This window comes from Colletotrichum destructivum, chromosome 8 (genome assembly GCF_034447905.1).
Source record: "Colletotrichum destructivum chromosome 8, complete sequence".
Lineage (NCBI taxonomy): Eukaryota > Fungi > Ascomycota > Sordariomycetes > Glomerellales > Glomerellaceae > Colletotrichum > Colletotrichum destructivum.
In genome coordinates, this window is record NC_085903.1 from 290,050 (window position 1) to 304,240 (window position 14,191).

Below are 14,191 nucleotides of genomic sequence, written 5' to 3' on the forward strand. Positions count from 1 at the left end.
AGTTTCCCGTCCGATCGACAATGCATGAAACCTTGCTATTTTAAGGCCGGAGCAGCATGTGCGCCTTTTTTTCCCGCCAGCACAGTACGCTGTATGCCCACACCAACCTTCTCAAGGGTTTGCAACGTACAGCGAAAGTTTGCACACCTCCGCCGAATGACTCAAGACGTTAACTTCCGGTTCGGGCAATGCGTGATTGAAAGTTGAAAACCAGTCCCGTAACACGATCAACGGGAAATTCAACAGTCCACGTCTGGGCACATGCATCGTAGGACCTACGATCCTCAGATTCTAAGGGTGAGCAAGTATGACACTTGCAATTTCTCGTACTGCATGGGGAAAAAGCACCTTAACCGCCGGTCCCGAAAAGTGGATGGCATTGAAAGTTTGAGTCACAAGATCTTAATGTGACATAGTGCTTGCCTGCCGAACTGATGTCATCAATACCGGACGAGGCTGTCGGCCGACAATCAAGGATAGCGATTTCGTCTCATCAAGCCGTCATGGTGGCGTATACTTCATCGACCAACTTCATTCGCGGCGCTGACCCTCCAGCATTTACAGATTACTGAGCTCCTGCCCTAGTCGGAAAGTTGTCATTATTGATCGAGATCGACGACTGACTCAAGTGCTACGACAAAGAGCTTCATATCACATTCGACAGAATTCATGCACAAACTACGAGTGGATGCTGGCGCTCGTAAATGTTGAGGTTCCTTTGGCAATACTTAGTTTAAATAATACCGAGTCATTGTATTCCGTTCCCATGCTCTGGAAATATTGGCTGGACGACGATAGTCGACTATTTTGCACAATCCATCACCATTCTGTGTTTGAATTCCAACTGCCATACGGGTTCAAACCACATTTGCGAACTGCCTTTAGTTCGGATTGTGTATCTATGGGATGAGTTCTGTGGCGAAACCGTTCATAACTTGGAGAGTTTGTAGACCGTTTCAAACGATAAACACCCACTAGACAATTGTTACCCGTCTTCAAAAAGCAGGCTGTATCCATGTTGGGTCTGCTCTAATTACCCGAGGAGTTCGCGGGGCAGAAATCCCCAGTGGTCGCAGGTATGAGCTGCAGACTACGCTGCCTCATCTCTTATTGTAACGTACATGTTTGCGACACGAACACCATCTCTTGTGACATCACTATCAGTGCCTGCTCTGGAGAAAATAATCACTAGTCTTGTTGCTGAAGGGTTTGGGGTTGGAGGATAACAATATCGGCGCTTGTTATGGTCAAAGATACATTCTGAGATAACAACGGCCCGGTGGCGAGGCAGCTACTGGCCATAATGCGAGTCTGGAAATTCATCACAAAATATCAACACAGAAATCAAATGCCTCTCATATTTGTGCAGCTCCTTCACTTTCACCAGCAGTTGTGTGAGCATACACACTCCTTACTCCAGTTTATTTCCCCTCGGGTTAAGGCGGAAGCTGGCCCGAACTCCCGCGCCGGCGCCCGGGATTCATCGGGATAAGTGGGGCATATGACAGCGGGACCCACCTAGTCGCTCCGGAGTTTAGCCACTGCCCACCCCGAAGCTGCTGCTTGTCGTACCCGAAGCCGCCGTTTAGCCGCTCCCGGCACGTCGATCACAACAATTTCTCCCCCTACATAAGACCAAGGGAGGCGGCTATTCAAAAGAACCCAGACAGTGTCGCAAGGTACTGTCGACCACCACCAATCGATGATTGTCGGGTCAAAATGGCGACTATCACGCAACAGGAACACGCGCTGACAGAGTCGTACGAGCTCGCCGACGCGTCCAAACAAGCCCCATCACGAGATGCTCCGGAACCCGCAACACACCCAGAGCCCGGCGACGAAGACAGACTCGACAAGAGGACTCTATTGAAGCTTGTTGCCGCCGGCTTCTCCTTCTTCATGTCCGGGGTCAACGATGGCAGCGTCGGGCCTCTTCTCCCCTACATGATTCGCGACTACAACATTAGTACGGCTGTTGTGTCCATTATGTACGATTCCACCCAGATTTTGCTACGCAGAGAGGCTGCTGTGCTAACACCCCGCGTCAGATACGGAGCAAACTTCCTTGGCTGGTTTCTCGCAGCCCTCACAAACACCTATCTCAGCCAGAAGTTCAACCTCGGCGGCCTCCTCACCTTCGGCGCCTTCTTCCAACTCTTGGCCCACGCTCTTCGTGCGTGGAGGCCTCCCTTCCCCTTCTTCGTCGTCACCTTCTGGCTCGTCTGCCTCGGACAGGCCTACCAAGACGCGGGAGCCAACGCCTACGTCGCCAGCGTCAAGGCCGCCCACCGCTGGCTTGCTTTCATCCATGCCCTGTACATGGCCGGGTGCCTGGTTGCGCCTTTCGTCGCGACGCCCATCGCGTCCGCCGGCGAGACTTCCCGCTGGTACCTCTTCTACACCTTCCCGCTGGCCATTGGCGCCGTCAACCTTGCTCTGACGTTCTATGCCTTCCGCGACACCATCAAGCTTGGACGCAAGTCAGGCTCACCAGAGCATGGGGGGCCGCATACGGACACCGGAGAGAAGAAGAGCGCATCACAGCTGGTGAAGATTACTCTCATGGATAAGTCGCTGTGGATGATAAGCCTTTTCTTCTTCTTCCTCCTTGGGGCGTCTATCACGGCCAGCGGGTGGATCGTGGAGTACCTCGTCGAAATCCGCAATGGCGACCTCGGACAGATGGGATACGTTCCAGCCGGGTTCAACGGGGGTGCGATGCTGGGTCGCCTCCTTCTGGCCGAGCCTACCTATCGTCTCGGCGAGCGGAGAATGGTCCTGGTTTATGTTGTCCTCTGCATTGCTTTCCAGTTGGTCTTCTGGCTGTGAGTTCCCCTCCAACTTGTCCTAGGAAAAGAGTTCCGTGGGCCCCGCTGACGTGGTTCACTGTGTCCCCAACATCATCGCTGCCTCTGTGGCCGTGAGCTTTGTCGGGTTCTTTTCTGGTCCGTTCTTTGCAACCGTAAGTTGTCTCCAGAAGTAGAAAAAAACATGACAGTCTTGATATCTAATCTTCTCAATTCTCGTGTAGGGTATTTCTGTCGGCTCCAAGCTCTTCTCGCCAGAGATTCAACCAACAGCACTTTCTTTCGTGTTTGTGTTTGGACAGATTGGGGGTTCTATTTTCCCCGTGATGACGGGTATCATTGCGTCTCGCGCTGGAGTGGGCATATTGCAACCTGTTCTCGTCGCCTTGATCGCTGGGACGGGCATCAGCTGGTTGCTGGTACCGAAACCAAAGCAATCAGGCAATAGGTCTCTGCATGAAGAGTAACCATATCACCTAGCAGCCAAGTTTTGTGTTACACTGCATTCCTCCAAAAGTATTTCGGATGACAAAGAATTACCACAAATTGGCTGTCTTGTGGGAGGTGGGAGGGCAAGGCTCATGGAATGTGCCCTTGACTATGTGAACATTCTGTCAGCCAAAGTCCGTTCTGTTCTGGATAACAGAAATGCAGGGAGCTTGAAGAACGCGTTCATTGACAAAAAGCCATATGAAGAACAGCTTGTCAAAGAAGGGATGAGATGCAAAGTAGTCGAGTCCCCTTCTAGCTGTTTTTTCGAACAACACCATCGACTGTGTTTTCCGTTTCTCATAGTAATAGCCTGCTTTAAAAAGGCCATAGGACGAACTGTGATATTGAAATGAATTAAATGTAAGCGTCATTGGTTTACTATCGGTGGATTATGCTTCCCCCACTACGACACTGACACGGTGGTGGTGATCAAGGGACCGGTGGAAAATCGCCGAAGACGGCACATTTCGCGTAGATAAACCCGAGAGAAATCTCTATAGCATCCAAAACGAGGGTTATCAAGCAGTACGTACAAACTCAATCTTGTGCAATTCCTCTGACTACCCTGAGAATCATGTCTCCTGCTATTCCCGAGAGATGCACCGTCTTGGTGATTGGCGGCGGACCGGGAGGTTCCTATGCTGCCTCCGCCCTGGCCAGAGAGGGCATTGATGTTGTCGTCCTCGAAGGCGACAAGTTCCCCAGGTATGTTCCATTTCAAAGAGCCGGTGTTGTAAGCACTGTTCTCAACTGAGACGTGACTAGATACCATATTGGCGAAAGCATGCTCGCATCCATGCGCCATCTGCTCAGGTTTATCGACTTGGAAGCCAAGTTTGACTCGTATGGTTTTATCAAGAAGGCAAGAAATCACGACTGACGGCCCAGTTTGTTCCAAGTGCTTCGTGCTGACACGTCTGTAGCCTGGTGCGTCTTTTAAGCTCAACAAGGAAAAGCGTCCTGGATGTGAGTTAATGCTCGATGAAGGGCTGTTGAGAGAGCCGTGGCTGACTTTTCGTAGACACCGACTTCCTGGCTGCTGGCGGCCCAAACAATTATGCCTGGAACGTGGTTCGCTCCGAGGCCGACCAGCTCATGTTCCACCACGCCGGCGAGTGCGGCGCCAAGATCTTTGACGCCGTCAAGATCAAGTCGATCCGGTTCGAGGACGCCACCACGGTTCCCGAGGGCGAGCCAAACCTCAACCCAGGCCGTCCGGTCGCCGCCGTCTACGAGGTCGCGGAAACCAAGGAAACCGGCGAGATCGCCTTCGACTACGTCGTCGATGCCAGTGGCCGCGTCGGGCTGCTGAGCACAAAGTACATGAAGAACCGACGTTACAACCAAGGCCTCAAGAACGTCGCCAACTGGGGCTACTGGGAGGGGTGCAACAAGTACTCCCCAGGCACCCCCAGAGAGAACTCGCCCTTTTTCGAGGCCTTGACAGGTAAGTTCGCGGACTGCCGAACTTTGCTTCCTGGTATTGGATTTCTAATGCCACTTCAGATGAGAGCGGCTGGGCTTGGTTTATCCCCCTCCACAACGGAAAGGCCTCCGTCGGCGTCGTCATGAACCAGAAGCTGGCGGCGCACAAGAAACAGCAAGGCGGCTTCAACTCGGCCGAGTTCTACCACGAGAGCCTGAAGCTCGCACCCGAGCTTCTATCCGTCCTCGTCGGGGACGGCAAGTTCGTCAGCGACGTCAAGTCGGCCTCGGACTACTCCTACAGCGCCTCGTCCTACGCGTTCCCGAACGCCCGCATCGTGGGCGACGCGGGTTGCTTCATCGACCCCTTCTTCTCGTCCGGCGTCCACATCGCCCTCACGGGAGCCCTCTCGGCCGCCACCACCATCGCCGCGTCCATCCGCGGCGACAGCGAAGAGGCCACGGCCGCCGAGTGGCACAGCAAGAAGGTCGCGGCGGCGTACACGCGGTTTCTGCTCGTGGTGCTGAGCGCCTACAAGCAAATGCGCTTCCAGGGGGACCCCGTCCTCAGCGACTTCGACGAGGACAACTTTGACAGAGCCTTTTCTTTCTTCAGACCTAGTAAGTATTTTTTTTAAAAAGGAGAGAGACTTTGGGGAATAAAGCTTGCAGGGGTTCTAACATGGAGCGATAGTCATCCAGGGAACGGCGGACGCTGCCAACGGGAACCTCTCGCAGGACGAGCTCAACAAGACGCTCGAGTTCTGCGCGCACGCCTTCGAGCCCGTCAACCCCGAAGCGAACCAGGAGAAGGTTATGAAGGCCGTCTCGGCCGCCCCGGCCGGATCGGACTACAACCCCGACTTGTCGGTCGAGGAGCAGAATGCAGTGAAGCACATCCGCGCACGGAAGATGATGCGCACGGAGGACACCTTCAACATCAACACCTTCGGCACCGACGCCATCGTTGGATATGTGCCCAACCTGGTCAGGGGCAGCCTGGGCTTGAAGAAGGCGGAGACGAATGGCGTGGTGGCAGCTTGAGACGTTTGCTTTGGGATAGATATCCGTTTCATTCACGTACTTCATCCTTTAGGAGTTATTAGACACTAGATGATTGTGTAGCGAGTTATGACAATTGAGTTTAGAGAGTACCACTCCGGCAGCAGTCTCTTCAACGCGAGTCCAATGAGAAAACGCAAACAATGATAACCATCTCTGCTATTTGTTTCCATGTTCCTTTCCTGGGAGTGCCGTCCTTGTAGATGATGTCGTCAACGTGTAGAAAGCTAGGTGTAACGCGTACAGTCCCGTCTAGGTTTTAAGTTTGTGAAAAGTACGGAAAAAGCCTGATTAAGCGACGGTAACATTGGCGAGTTATACCGAGGGAGCCTTGGGTCCTAATTCAGCATTCAAGTTTTGCTCGTTTTGATCTGCGAGATTAGAACGCATAGCCATGGCTCACGAGGGTACAGCAGAGATACTTTGGGCATGAGAGTAACTACATTTCATCGAACACAAACTATGTTACAGGATCAAGTGCGAAGGCATGACCCTTGAAAAACCTTCGGCATGATCTCACTGGCGTCAATACGCCAATGCCAAGCAGTGTCTCGCAGCGGGTCTATCATATCACGGAGTGCAAAAAATAGAAGTCCCGGCGTATTCTCGCTTTGTAGCAAAGTGTGGATAATGGTCATTTTGAGCATGACCAGAAATATTGATCCAAGGAGGAGACAAGAGCACTGTCTAACTGTAGTTCTAGATGGCAGTTTCGAAGGTCCGGTCATGAGCGCATGTGGCCGGAAACCACCGAATAGGGCAAAGAAAACCACCGAACCGGAGAGCAGGCCGAGTCTAGACACCGAATCAGAGGGTTAAGGGGGGGGAAAAGCGCCGAAAATACGGAGACGGGCTGTGATACTTGGCACGATGGCCCACACCGAATAAGCGGACTTGGCTATAGGGTTGGTAGAGGACATAAACAGCGATGAAGGCAGGAAAGGAGCAGTGATTCGGTCAGAAATCAAGTCTAGCATGGAGTTTGTCTGTTTCTGTTGGAAAAAAACAAATATGTGTATGTAGTCACATGTAGTCTGTGTAAAAGCTCACTCACCTGGATGTGTATTCGAAACGAGCGTTTTTGCTTCATGCGTTTTCAAAAGTATTGGTAGTTGAGGCGAGAAGTTGAATAGACAGGCTCGAAACTCAATTGTAACGACTGATCTTTTTTCTTGCCCCAAAGATGTAAATTGGAAAGCAAGTGATCACCATACGGCGTTCTCACAGGATTTTCAAGGTGTTTTGCTATCTCCATGACACAACTTGAACAAAACAGAAGCTGTCTATATCGCTTTATCGGTGACGCTAGTCCAGCGACAAGTAGTACATATTAGGCAGAAAAAAAGCAGGAAAAAAACAGGCAAATATACACAAAGTTACCGACAGAAAACATCGCTCTTCGCGAAGCATGTTGAGTTGTTCAAGCCAAGCCACGCCAGTCGCTCTCGAGCTCCTTCAGCAGAAACTCGTAGCCAGGTCCAACTCCAGCGTTCCATCCCTGACTCCCGGGGACGAGTCCGAGGTCGAAAATGTGCCTCGCCCCCTCCAAGGGCAGGAATCCGCTCCTCACGCCTTGCTCCTCCAACGCCCGTGCGAACTCTTGTCCCTTCTTGAACGACGCGATGTCATCTTGGTCCCCGATGATCAGGTATGTCGGGACGCGGTAGTTCCCCTTGCGCACCTGGCAGAGCGGGCTGAAGGCCTCGGCGCGATCGGCGTCCGGGTAAGGGAGCTCCTCACCGTCCGGAGGCAGTCCGTTGAAGAGGATCGACATGCCTCTCTCCTCTTTGACCAGGACGCGTACGAGCTCCGACCGCGGGTCTCCGCGCCTGACCCAGCCGAGCTTGGTCGTGTCGAGACTATTGGGCGCGTGGCTGGCAGTCTGGGGGTATAAGGGGTTAGGAACCAAATGATTGAAATTCGAGCATGGGCGTAGAGCTGGACCTACTGGTTCAGGTGAAAGGAGTTTGCGAATTTCGCTCAGGGACATTGTCCGCTTTTCAACTTCGTGACCCATTATTGTCGGCGCTGGAGGAACTGCTGTTAGTGGCCATATGTGTTGACAGGTGAATATCAACAACGTACCTTGAGGATTGTACTCAACCGGACAGTAAAAGGCGAGTATTGCCGATGGAGGACGAATATGGGATTGCGTTAGACTCCACGCCGTGGTCATGGCGAGCGTGCCTCCGGTAGACCAGCCGACGACCACGTATCTCGATGTGTCAATGCTGAATCCTTTTGCCGCCATGATCCGAGGCAGGTCGTTCTGCAACCAACCACAGGCGTCGCGCACATCGGTCATAGGGCCGTCGATGACGTTGACCTGAGGGCAGAGCCGGTAGTCCACACTCACAGGGAGGATCCCGTTCGCGAGGAGGAACCTGATCTGCGCGGTCCGGACGGCCTTTCGGGACAGTGTGAGGTGCCCGCCGCCATGGATCAGCAGGGCTTTAGCCTAAAAGTATCAGCCATGACTATCTCTGTTTGGCATGTTGAGAGCCGGAAGGGGGGGCTGCATACCAACGATCATCGGTTGAGGGGGAACCTCCGCTGGGATATACAGGTCGGCCAAGATATCGAGTCCGTCAACTGCCTTGTAGACTGCCGTCTCCAAGCGGAATCTGGAGTCCAGAGGGCTCGCCGGCCTTGTCCAAGAGCCGCTCTGGCTAGCAGTGAGTCCAGAGGCTGTCTGAAGTCCGAGAGATGACGGTGTCATGGTGATTTCGTCTGCAGCAAAGTCACTTGTGGTCTTTGTGCTTTCGGCGTGGTCCTTGACAGCTGCCAGCCCCCCACTCGAGGGATGCAATAGCTTCAGAAGCGACCCAACGCTGCAGAGCAACAAGTCGTCCGCCTGAACACTCAGACCCAGCTTTGACTCGATCTCGTCTGCCAACTCCATTGAACCCAGCGAGTCCAGGCCGATGTCGCCCAGGTTCTGGTCATCCTTGAGCTCTGCAGCGGGAACACCGGTGTAAGCAGAGAGTATGGATTTGAGTTCCGTGGTCTTGCGGGAAGTGTCACTGCCTCGCCTGGAGTTTACGGCGGTCAAGTCAGTGCTGCTGCTAGAAACTTCGTCGGCATTCCGAATCATGGCTTGATGGTGGTTGGGCTGACCGGCATCCATTACCGGGCGAGCTATGCTGTGGCTAATGGGAGCGGCCTCCGCCGGGGCAGGGACAGCGGTCCCCGAGTTTGCCGCCTTCAAGACGCGCTCCAGCCTGGCGGCCTGTATCTTGACAAAGGAAACTCCCGTGGCAAAGGCTCTCAGCTTATTGTCCTCAGAGAAGACGAACACGGCGCCGGTGGAGGTCTTGTGGTCGACGGCCGAGTACGTGGCGTACACGGTCCAGGTCTGCGGTTTCTCGAAATCCGTAGGAGAGACAACCATCTTGCCGATGCTGGAAGCGACGTAGATTTCGTCCTCCGAACTCGAGCCGGCGTTACTATTGACGAGCAGGCCGAGGACCTGGATGTATGTGTCGAGGGTGATTGCGTCGTAGAACTTGGTGACTGTGCTCTCGGATGCTGCAAAGGCCGTTTTCGGGACGATGATCTCCGCCAAGGATTGTCTGGTTGATAGAGTTATCCTCGAGATGCCCTGCAGCAGGCTAGCGTACTCGACTACTGCGGAGAAGATTGAGTATGCAGTGGCTGTCTTGAGCCTCTCGGCTTCGGGGTCATTTCTCAGCGAGTTCATCTTGTCCAACAACAGCATCTCGTACACCTGGAAATCGGGGTTCTCAGAGTTCGTCGCATGGAACGATCCCTTAGAATGGGCCTGTCCTGGGGACGAACGAACGGTATAGCACCATGAGTCGTCTCCGGCGTTGGGGGGTCCGTCGATAATGAGTTGAACGTCAAGATCGGGGCCGCACCCGAGTGGCCGGTCGAACATGACATCCTCAAAGGTGATTGTTTTGCCTTTGGGAGAAGTCCCAAGCTGCTCCATGCTCATGATTGCGGCTTCCATGTACATGGATGCCGGACAGAGCGGATTCTGCCGGACGGCGTGGCCTTGTACAATCCTGGTGTAGCGTTCCGTGTTTGTGTTGATACGGAACTGGTGCGACGTACCGTCGGTGCTGATATGACTGACGAGTTGTTGCACTTGCCGGCTACCCTGTTGGCTGATGAATTCGTCCTTTGTATCTCGTACAGCTTTACGCTCTTCCATGGCGCGGTCCACATGAGCTATCCAGTACTCTGGATGGTCGAAGCTGTAAGGAGGCAGATGGATGGGTTTCAAGCCGCTTTCCTTAGGTGTCAAGAAGCTCCAGTGCGTGGCGGCAGTGCCTTGAAGCCAAAGATCCGAGGCGGCAGTGGCTATCGATGGGACTGACTGGAAGATATGCGTATCGAGACGAGAAGTGGCCCTCTTGGTCATGGCGATGATGGGAGTAGCCCATCCCGCTTCCAGCCAAACGCAGTCACCAAGCCTCTGCTCTAACCGACAGACCGCATCGAAGAAGAACACGGGGTCTCGGGCGTGGTTGGCGAGATACTGGGCTGTGGACTTGTCGGTAAAAGTAACCGAGTCTTGGGTGCTTGTCTCCAGAGGGATGACAGGATCTTTGAACACGAGAGTGCTTTCTAGCTGCGAAAGACCCTCGAGAAGAGGCTGCGTGAAGCGGGAGTGGAAGCCGTGGCTCACATTCAGCCGTTGGAAGCGTATGCCGTGATACCTAGCGTCTTGTTGGAGAATCTTCTCGGCAGAGACGACGGAACTCTCTCTACCCACAACGACGTGGCTGGTGGCGCTGTTGTAGCAGGCAATCTCCAGTGCTTCGTCTGGGGAGTCGACTGTTGCTTCGACCGCGTCCATGATGGACTGCACAGTCTCCTGATCCGCATGGATCGCCATCATCGTCCCTCGCTCAGCTCCCCAATGCGCCTTGATCAGCTCAGCCCGTGTGAAGACAACCTTCAACGTGTCTTCCAGAGACAGTACGCCCGAGACGGCCAGCGCCGTGAGCTCTCCCAGGCTGTGGCCGACGATGCCGGCGACTTCGAGCCCACCGTCAATCCAGCACCGCGCGCAAGCATACTGCACGGCAACGGTGCCGCATTGCAGGACCGTGGGGTCCGAAATGGGCTCCGTTCGGCTGAGGAAAGGCAGTATGTCAGGGCAGCCGAAGCCTCTGAGTATCTTGTTGCAGGTCCGGATGTAGTGCTCGAAGCGAGGATTCTGCTGGCGGACAGAGGGGTCGACGCCTATGGTCGTTTTGCTCTGGCCGGAGAAGACGAGGACAGACTTCTTGGGAACGCGAGGTACAATGGAAAAATCTTGTGGCCCGCATGTTTGCAGCTGGTGTATGAGTGCGCCGAGGTCGGTCGATGTCGTTGACCAGCGGACGCTGTGATGTTTGCGTCGCTCGCTCAGGGTGAACGACAAGTCACCGAGTGCCACTCCCTTGGTGTCTTTAGTAAGATGGGCAGCTAGAGCTTTGGCATATCTCTGCAAGCTCTCAGCTGACGCCGCACTCAGGAGAATGGGGTACTCTCGGGTTAACGGTCCGGCGGTGTCTACAGGTCCATGTTGGCGTTCGTCATGCCACTCGGAGCAAAGAAGTGCAGAGTTACTACCGGAAGCACCGTAGCTGTTGATACACGCAACCCGAGAGACGGCGTTCCACGGAACCAAGGTAGTAGGGACGCGTATCCTGTCCTCTTCCAGGGGCGGGATCTTGTGGTTGAGACGCTTGAAGCCTTGCAGAGGCGGGATGGCCCTATGACGGAGCATCGCGAGGACCTTGAGGAGGCTGGCCACACCCGCAGCGGTCTCGCTATGGCCGATATTGGCCTTGAGGGAGCCTATGTACAACGGTTTCGTCCGCTGACTGCCCCCAAAGACTTGGCGGATGCTGCTGATCTCAATGGGGTCCCCGACCTGCGTGCCCGTCCCGTGGGCCTCGACGTAGGAGACCTGGTCCGCTTTGATTCCCGACTTGCGGAGAAGAGTGCTGTAGAGCGCCTTCTGGCAGATGCCGTCGGGGACGGTGATGCTGGGCGCCCCAATGCCGCCTTGGTTTGTGGCCACGGAGGGGATCACGCCCATGATGTGATCGCCATCGGAGACGGCCTGACGGAGAGACTTCAGAACCACCAGTCCGACGCCGTCTGCGCGGCAGTACCCGTCGGCCGAGTCGTCAAACGGCTTGCACTGGCCCGTCTTGCTGAGGAAGCCGGCCTTGGCGAGGTCGAAGTAATTGTTCACGCCGGTGATGATGTTGACGCCGCCCGCCAGGGCAACGGGACACTCGCCGGCGGCGATGGCCCGACAGGCCCGGTGGACGGCGACGAGCGAGGCTGAGCACGCCGTGTCGATGACCTCGGAGGGCCCCGTCCAGCCGAAGTGGTAGCTGATCTTGCCGGACAAGAAGGCGCGGATGGTGCCGGGGGCGGTGAAGGCGGAGGGAGGATAGGCGCTCGTGTTCTCGAGATACTCGGTGTAGCTGGCGCCGATGAAACACCCGACGGGGTCCCCCCGCTCGCGCCGGTGATGCCGGAGGTAGCCGCTCGAGTCCATGGCCTCAAAGGCCGTCTCCAGCAGGATCCGCTGCTGGGGGTCCATGTACGCCGCCTCGCGGGGGCTGATGCCAAAGAAGGCGTTGTCGAAGCCCTGGACGTCGTCTATAAAGTTGCCGTAGAACTCCCGCTTCGTCACCCAGTCGCGGTCCTGGTGCGCCCTGTGCGAGCCCCCGAGGTCGAAACGGTCGGTCCGGAGCTTCTCCAGCCGGGTTTGGCCCTGCGAGATGACCTCCCAGAGCTCGTCTAGAGAGTTGGCGCCGGGGAGCCGACATGAGGCGCCGACGATGGCGATGGCGTCGTCTGGGAACTGGTCTATGTTGCTCGCAGGGGCGATAGGGGCCGGGGAGGCGTGCATGGTCGACAAGACGTGTATTTTCGAAACCTCGAGCCCGAGTTGCTGGAAGGGCGGCGTTGAAACGGCGTCGCCGATGCCGAAGAGGGCGAGACTGTGACGCTTTTCTTTCGTCTGTGCAAGATCCTGAGCCAGACTCTGGACGACCTGAGACCAGTCGCATCGCGAAGTCAGAACGGTCGTGATGATCTCCTGGCTCAGCAGCTGGCTTTCTCCCACCAGTGACTCGCCAGTCCGGTTTGAACGAACAGGGACTCGAAGCAGGTCCGATGTTGGAAAGGGTATTGTCCTAGACAAGTCGTAGCATTGCCGTGCGAGAGCTTCGTTCTCTGGATTGTGCAGGTTGCTTCGGATGTGCATCAGTCTGGGCCGGAGCCCCTGCTTGTCTGCATGCGCCTTGAGAGCTTCCATATCGTCTTCAGGGGCAGTTAAGCACACGGTCCTGGGTTCTGTGATGGTTGAAAGGATGGCCTGCAAGGGTTAGTAAGCTGTTCAGAGATAAGATGAGAGGGTCGGGGATGGAGAACGTACGGTTGGAAATCTGACCAGTATCTCATGGACGTCGTCCTGGTTTCGCAAGGAAATTTGCAGAGTCCTCGTCGATGATGATGATGATGACGAAGATGCCTGTCCAAGATCTCCAAAAGACCCGATTGCGAGAGATAGATGGAGGCCTGCCACCGCATGTTGCACCAACTCTTGTTCGTCTCTAGAAGCCGCGACGATGAGAGCGGACAACAGCCCGATGCAGTAGCCTTGGACCCCTCCGCTTTGGACGCTTCGCAGTAATTCCGGCTGTGACAGGCCGGCACCTCTGATGTATGAGAGGTACTGGACAATGTGGATCGTGGTTAGGAGGGGCAGAGTGATGATGCCTGACATGTCCTGCTCAAGCGCGTCCGACTCTCCAGTCTCGATCCATTGCGGAAAGCTTCCGATGGCTTTGCTCGCGAGCTCAAGGCAGGAAACGCCTTGCCACGAGGCAATTAAGGCTTGCCATGTTTCTGGTAGGTTGACAATTGCATCCTTCAAGGGCTCGAGGCTGGGGTCCTCCAGCAATCTGGTCCGGATATAGGCTAAGTGGGTGGATGGCGGTGGGCTGCTTTGTGGGGAGAAGATGGCCGCCGAGAGGGTCGTGTTGGACGGCATGAGCGTCATGGTAATTCGAACTACGCTCTACAGCAAAACCAAATGTAGCGGTGAGAGCTGAACGCGTGTTGAGATGATAGAGTCTTGCCTTAGATTATTGTAGATGAGCAAAGGGAGGGCTACGTGTCAAGGATGGCGATGCTGGTGTGTGTGTGTGTGTGTGTGTGTGTTGTGGATTTTCGCCGAAATATCGAGGACTCGGACAATTTAGGTGGTAGACCAGGGTGTCGGTACATATCATTCCAGTCCTACACAAGTCGATACGGGTGGGATACCTCACAGTTTCTAAAAACCATCAACTTGCCGGGATTTCGGTGCCCCGAGTTTAGGCCATATTTCCAGATCAAATCGTTTCCCCCTGGCGAACGGTTCT

General features: G+C 55.0%; 3 protein-coding genes across 3 annotated transcripts; 2 read left to right on the top strand and 1 right to left on the bottom strand.

Moving 5' to 3' along the window:
* Window positions 1-1,631: 1,631 nt before the first annotated feature.
* Window positions 1,632-3,715, top strand: CDEST_11935 (Putative major facilitator superfamily, MFS transporter superfamily). The gene is made up of 3 exons (XM_062928091.1): window positions 1,632-1,988; window positions 2,049-2,962; window positions 3,032-3,715. Exons 1-2 carry the CDS (start codon window positions 1,720-1,722, stop codon window positions 2,827-2,829), a joined length of 1,050 nt encoding a protein of 349 aa, XP_062784142.1. The 5' UTR covers window positions 1,632-1,719; the 3' UTR covers window positions 2,830-2,962; window positions 3,032-3,715.
* A 60-nt stretch (window positions 3,716-3,775) lies between these two features.
* Window positions 3,776-5,846, top strand: CDEST_11936 (Putative flavin-dependent halogenase, FAD/NAD(P)-binding domain superfamily). The gene is made up of 6 exons (XM_062928092.1): window positions 3,776-4,004; window positions 4,065-4,161; window positions 4,223-4,265; window positions 4,321-4,746; window positions 4,806-5,345; window positions 5,419-5,846. Exons 1-6 carry the CDS (start codon window positions 3,874-3,876, stop codon window positions 5,766-5,768), a joined length of 1,587 nt encoding a protein of 528 aa, XP_062784143.1. The 5' UTR covers window positions 3,776-3,873; the 3' UTR covers window positions 5,769-5,846.
* A 1,360-nt stretch (window positions 5,847-7,206) lies between these two features.
* Window positions 7,207-13,827, bottom strand: CDEST_11937 (Putative Acyl transferase domain superfamily, phosphopantetheine binding ACP domain, thiolase; the record flags this gene model as incomplete). The annotated part of the gene is made up of 4 exons (XM_062928093.1): window positions 7,207-7,814; window positions 7,872-8,237; window positions 8,310-13,140; window positions 13,201-13,827. The coding sequence occupies 4 exons, from the start codon at window positions 13,825-13,827 to the stop codon at window positions 7,207-7,209; spliced, it is 6,432 nt and encodes a 2,143-aa protein (XP_062784144.1).
* Window positions 13,828-14,191: the final 364 nt, after the last annotated feature.

What these genes read in the sequence shown, in the direction of transcription:
- CDEST_11935 (XM_062928091.1), top strand. Translation starts at nt 1,720, where the DNA reads ATGGCGACTATCACGCAACAGGAACACGCGCTGACAGAGTCGTACGAG. An exon ending in ACGGCTGTTGTGTCCATTAT is followed by an intron (nt 1,989 to 2,048) that starts GTACGATTCCAC and finishes ACCCCGCGTCAG; the next exon opens with ATACGGAGCAAACTTCCTTG.
- CDEST_11936 (XM_062928092.1), top strand. Translation starts at nt 3,874, where the DNA reads ATGTCTCCTGCTATTCCCGAGAGATGCACCGTCTTGGTGATTGGCGGC. An exon ending in CGTATGGTTTTATCAAGAAG is followed by an intron (nt 4,162 to 4,222) that starts GCAAGAAATCAC and finishes ACACGTCTGTAG; the next exon opens with CCTGGTGCGTCTTTTAAGCT. An exon ending in CAAGGAAAAGCGTCCTGGAT is followed by an intron (nt 4,266 to 4,320) that starts GTGAGTTAATGC and finishes GACTTTTCGTAG; the next exon opens with ACACCGACTTCCTGGCTGCT.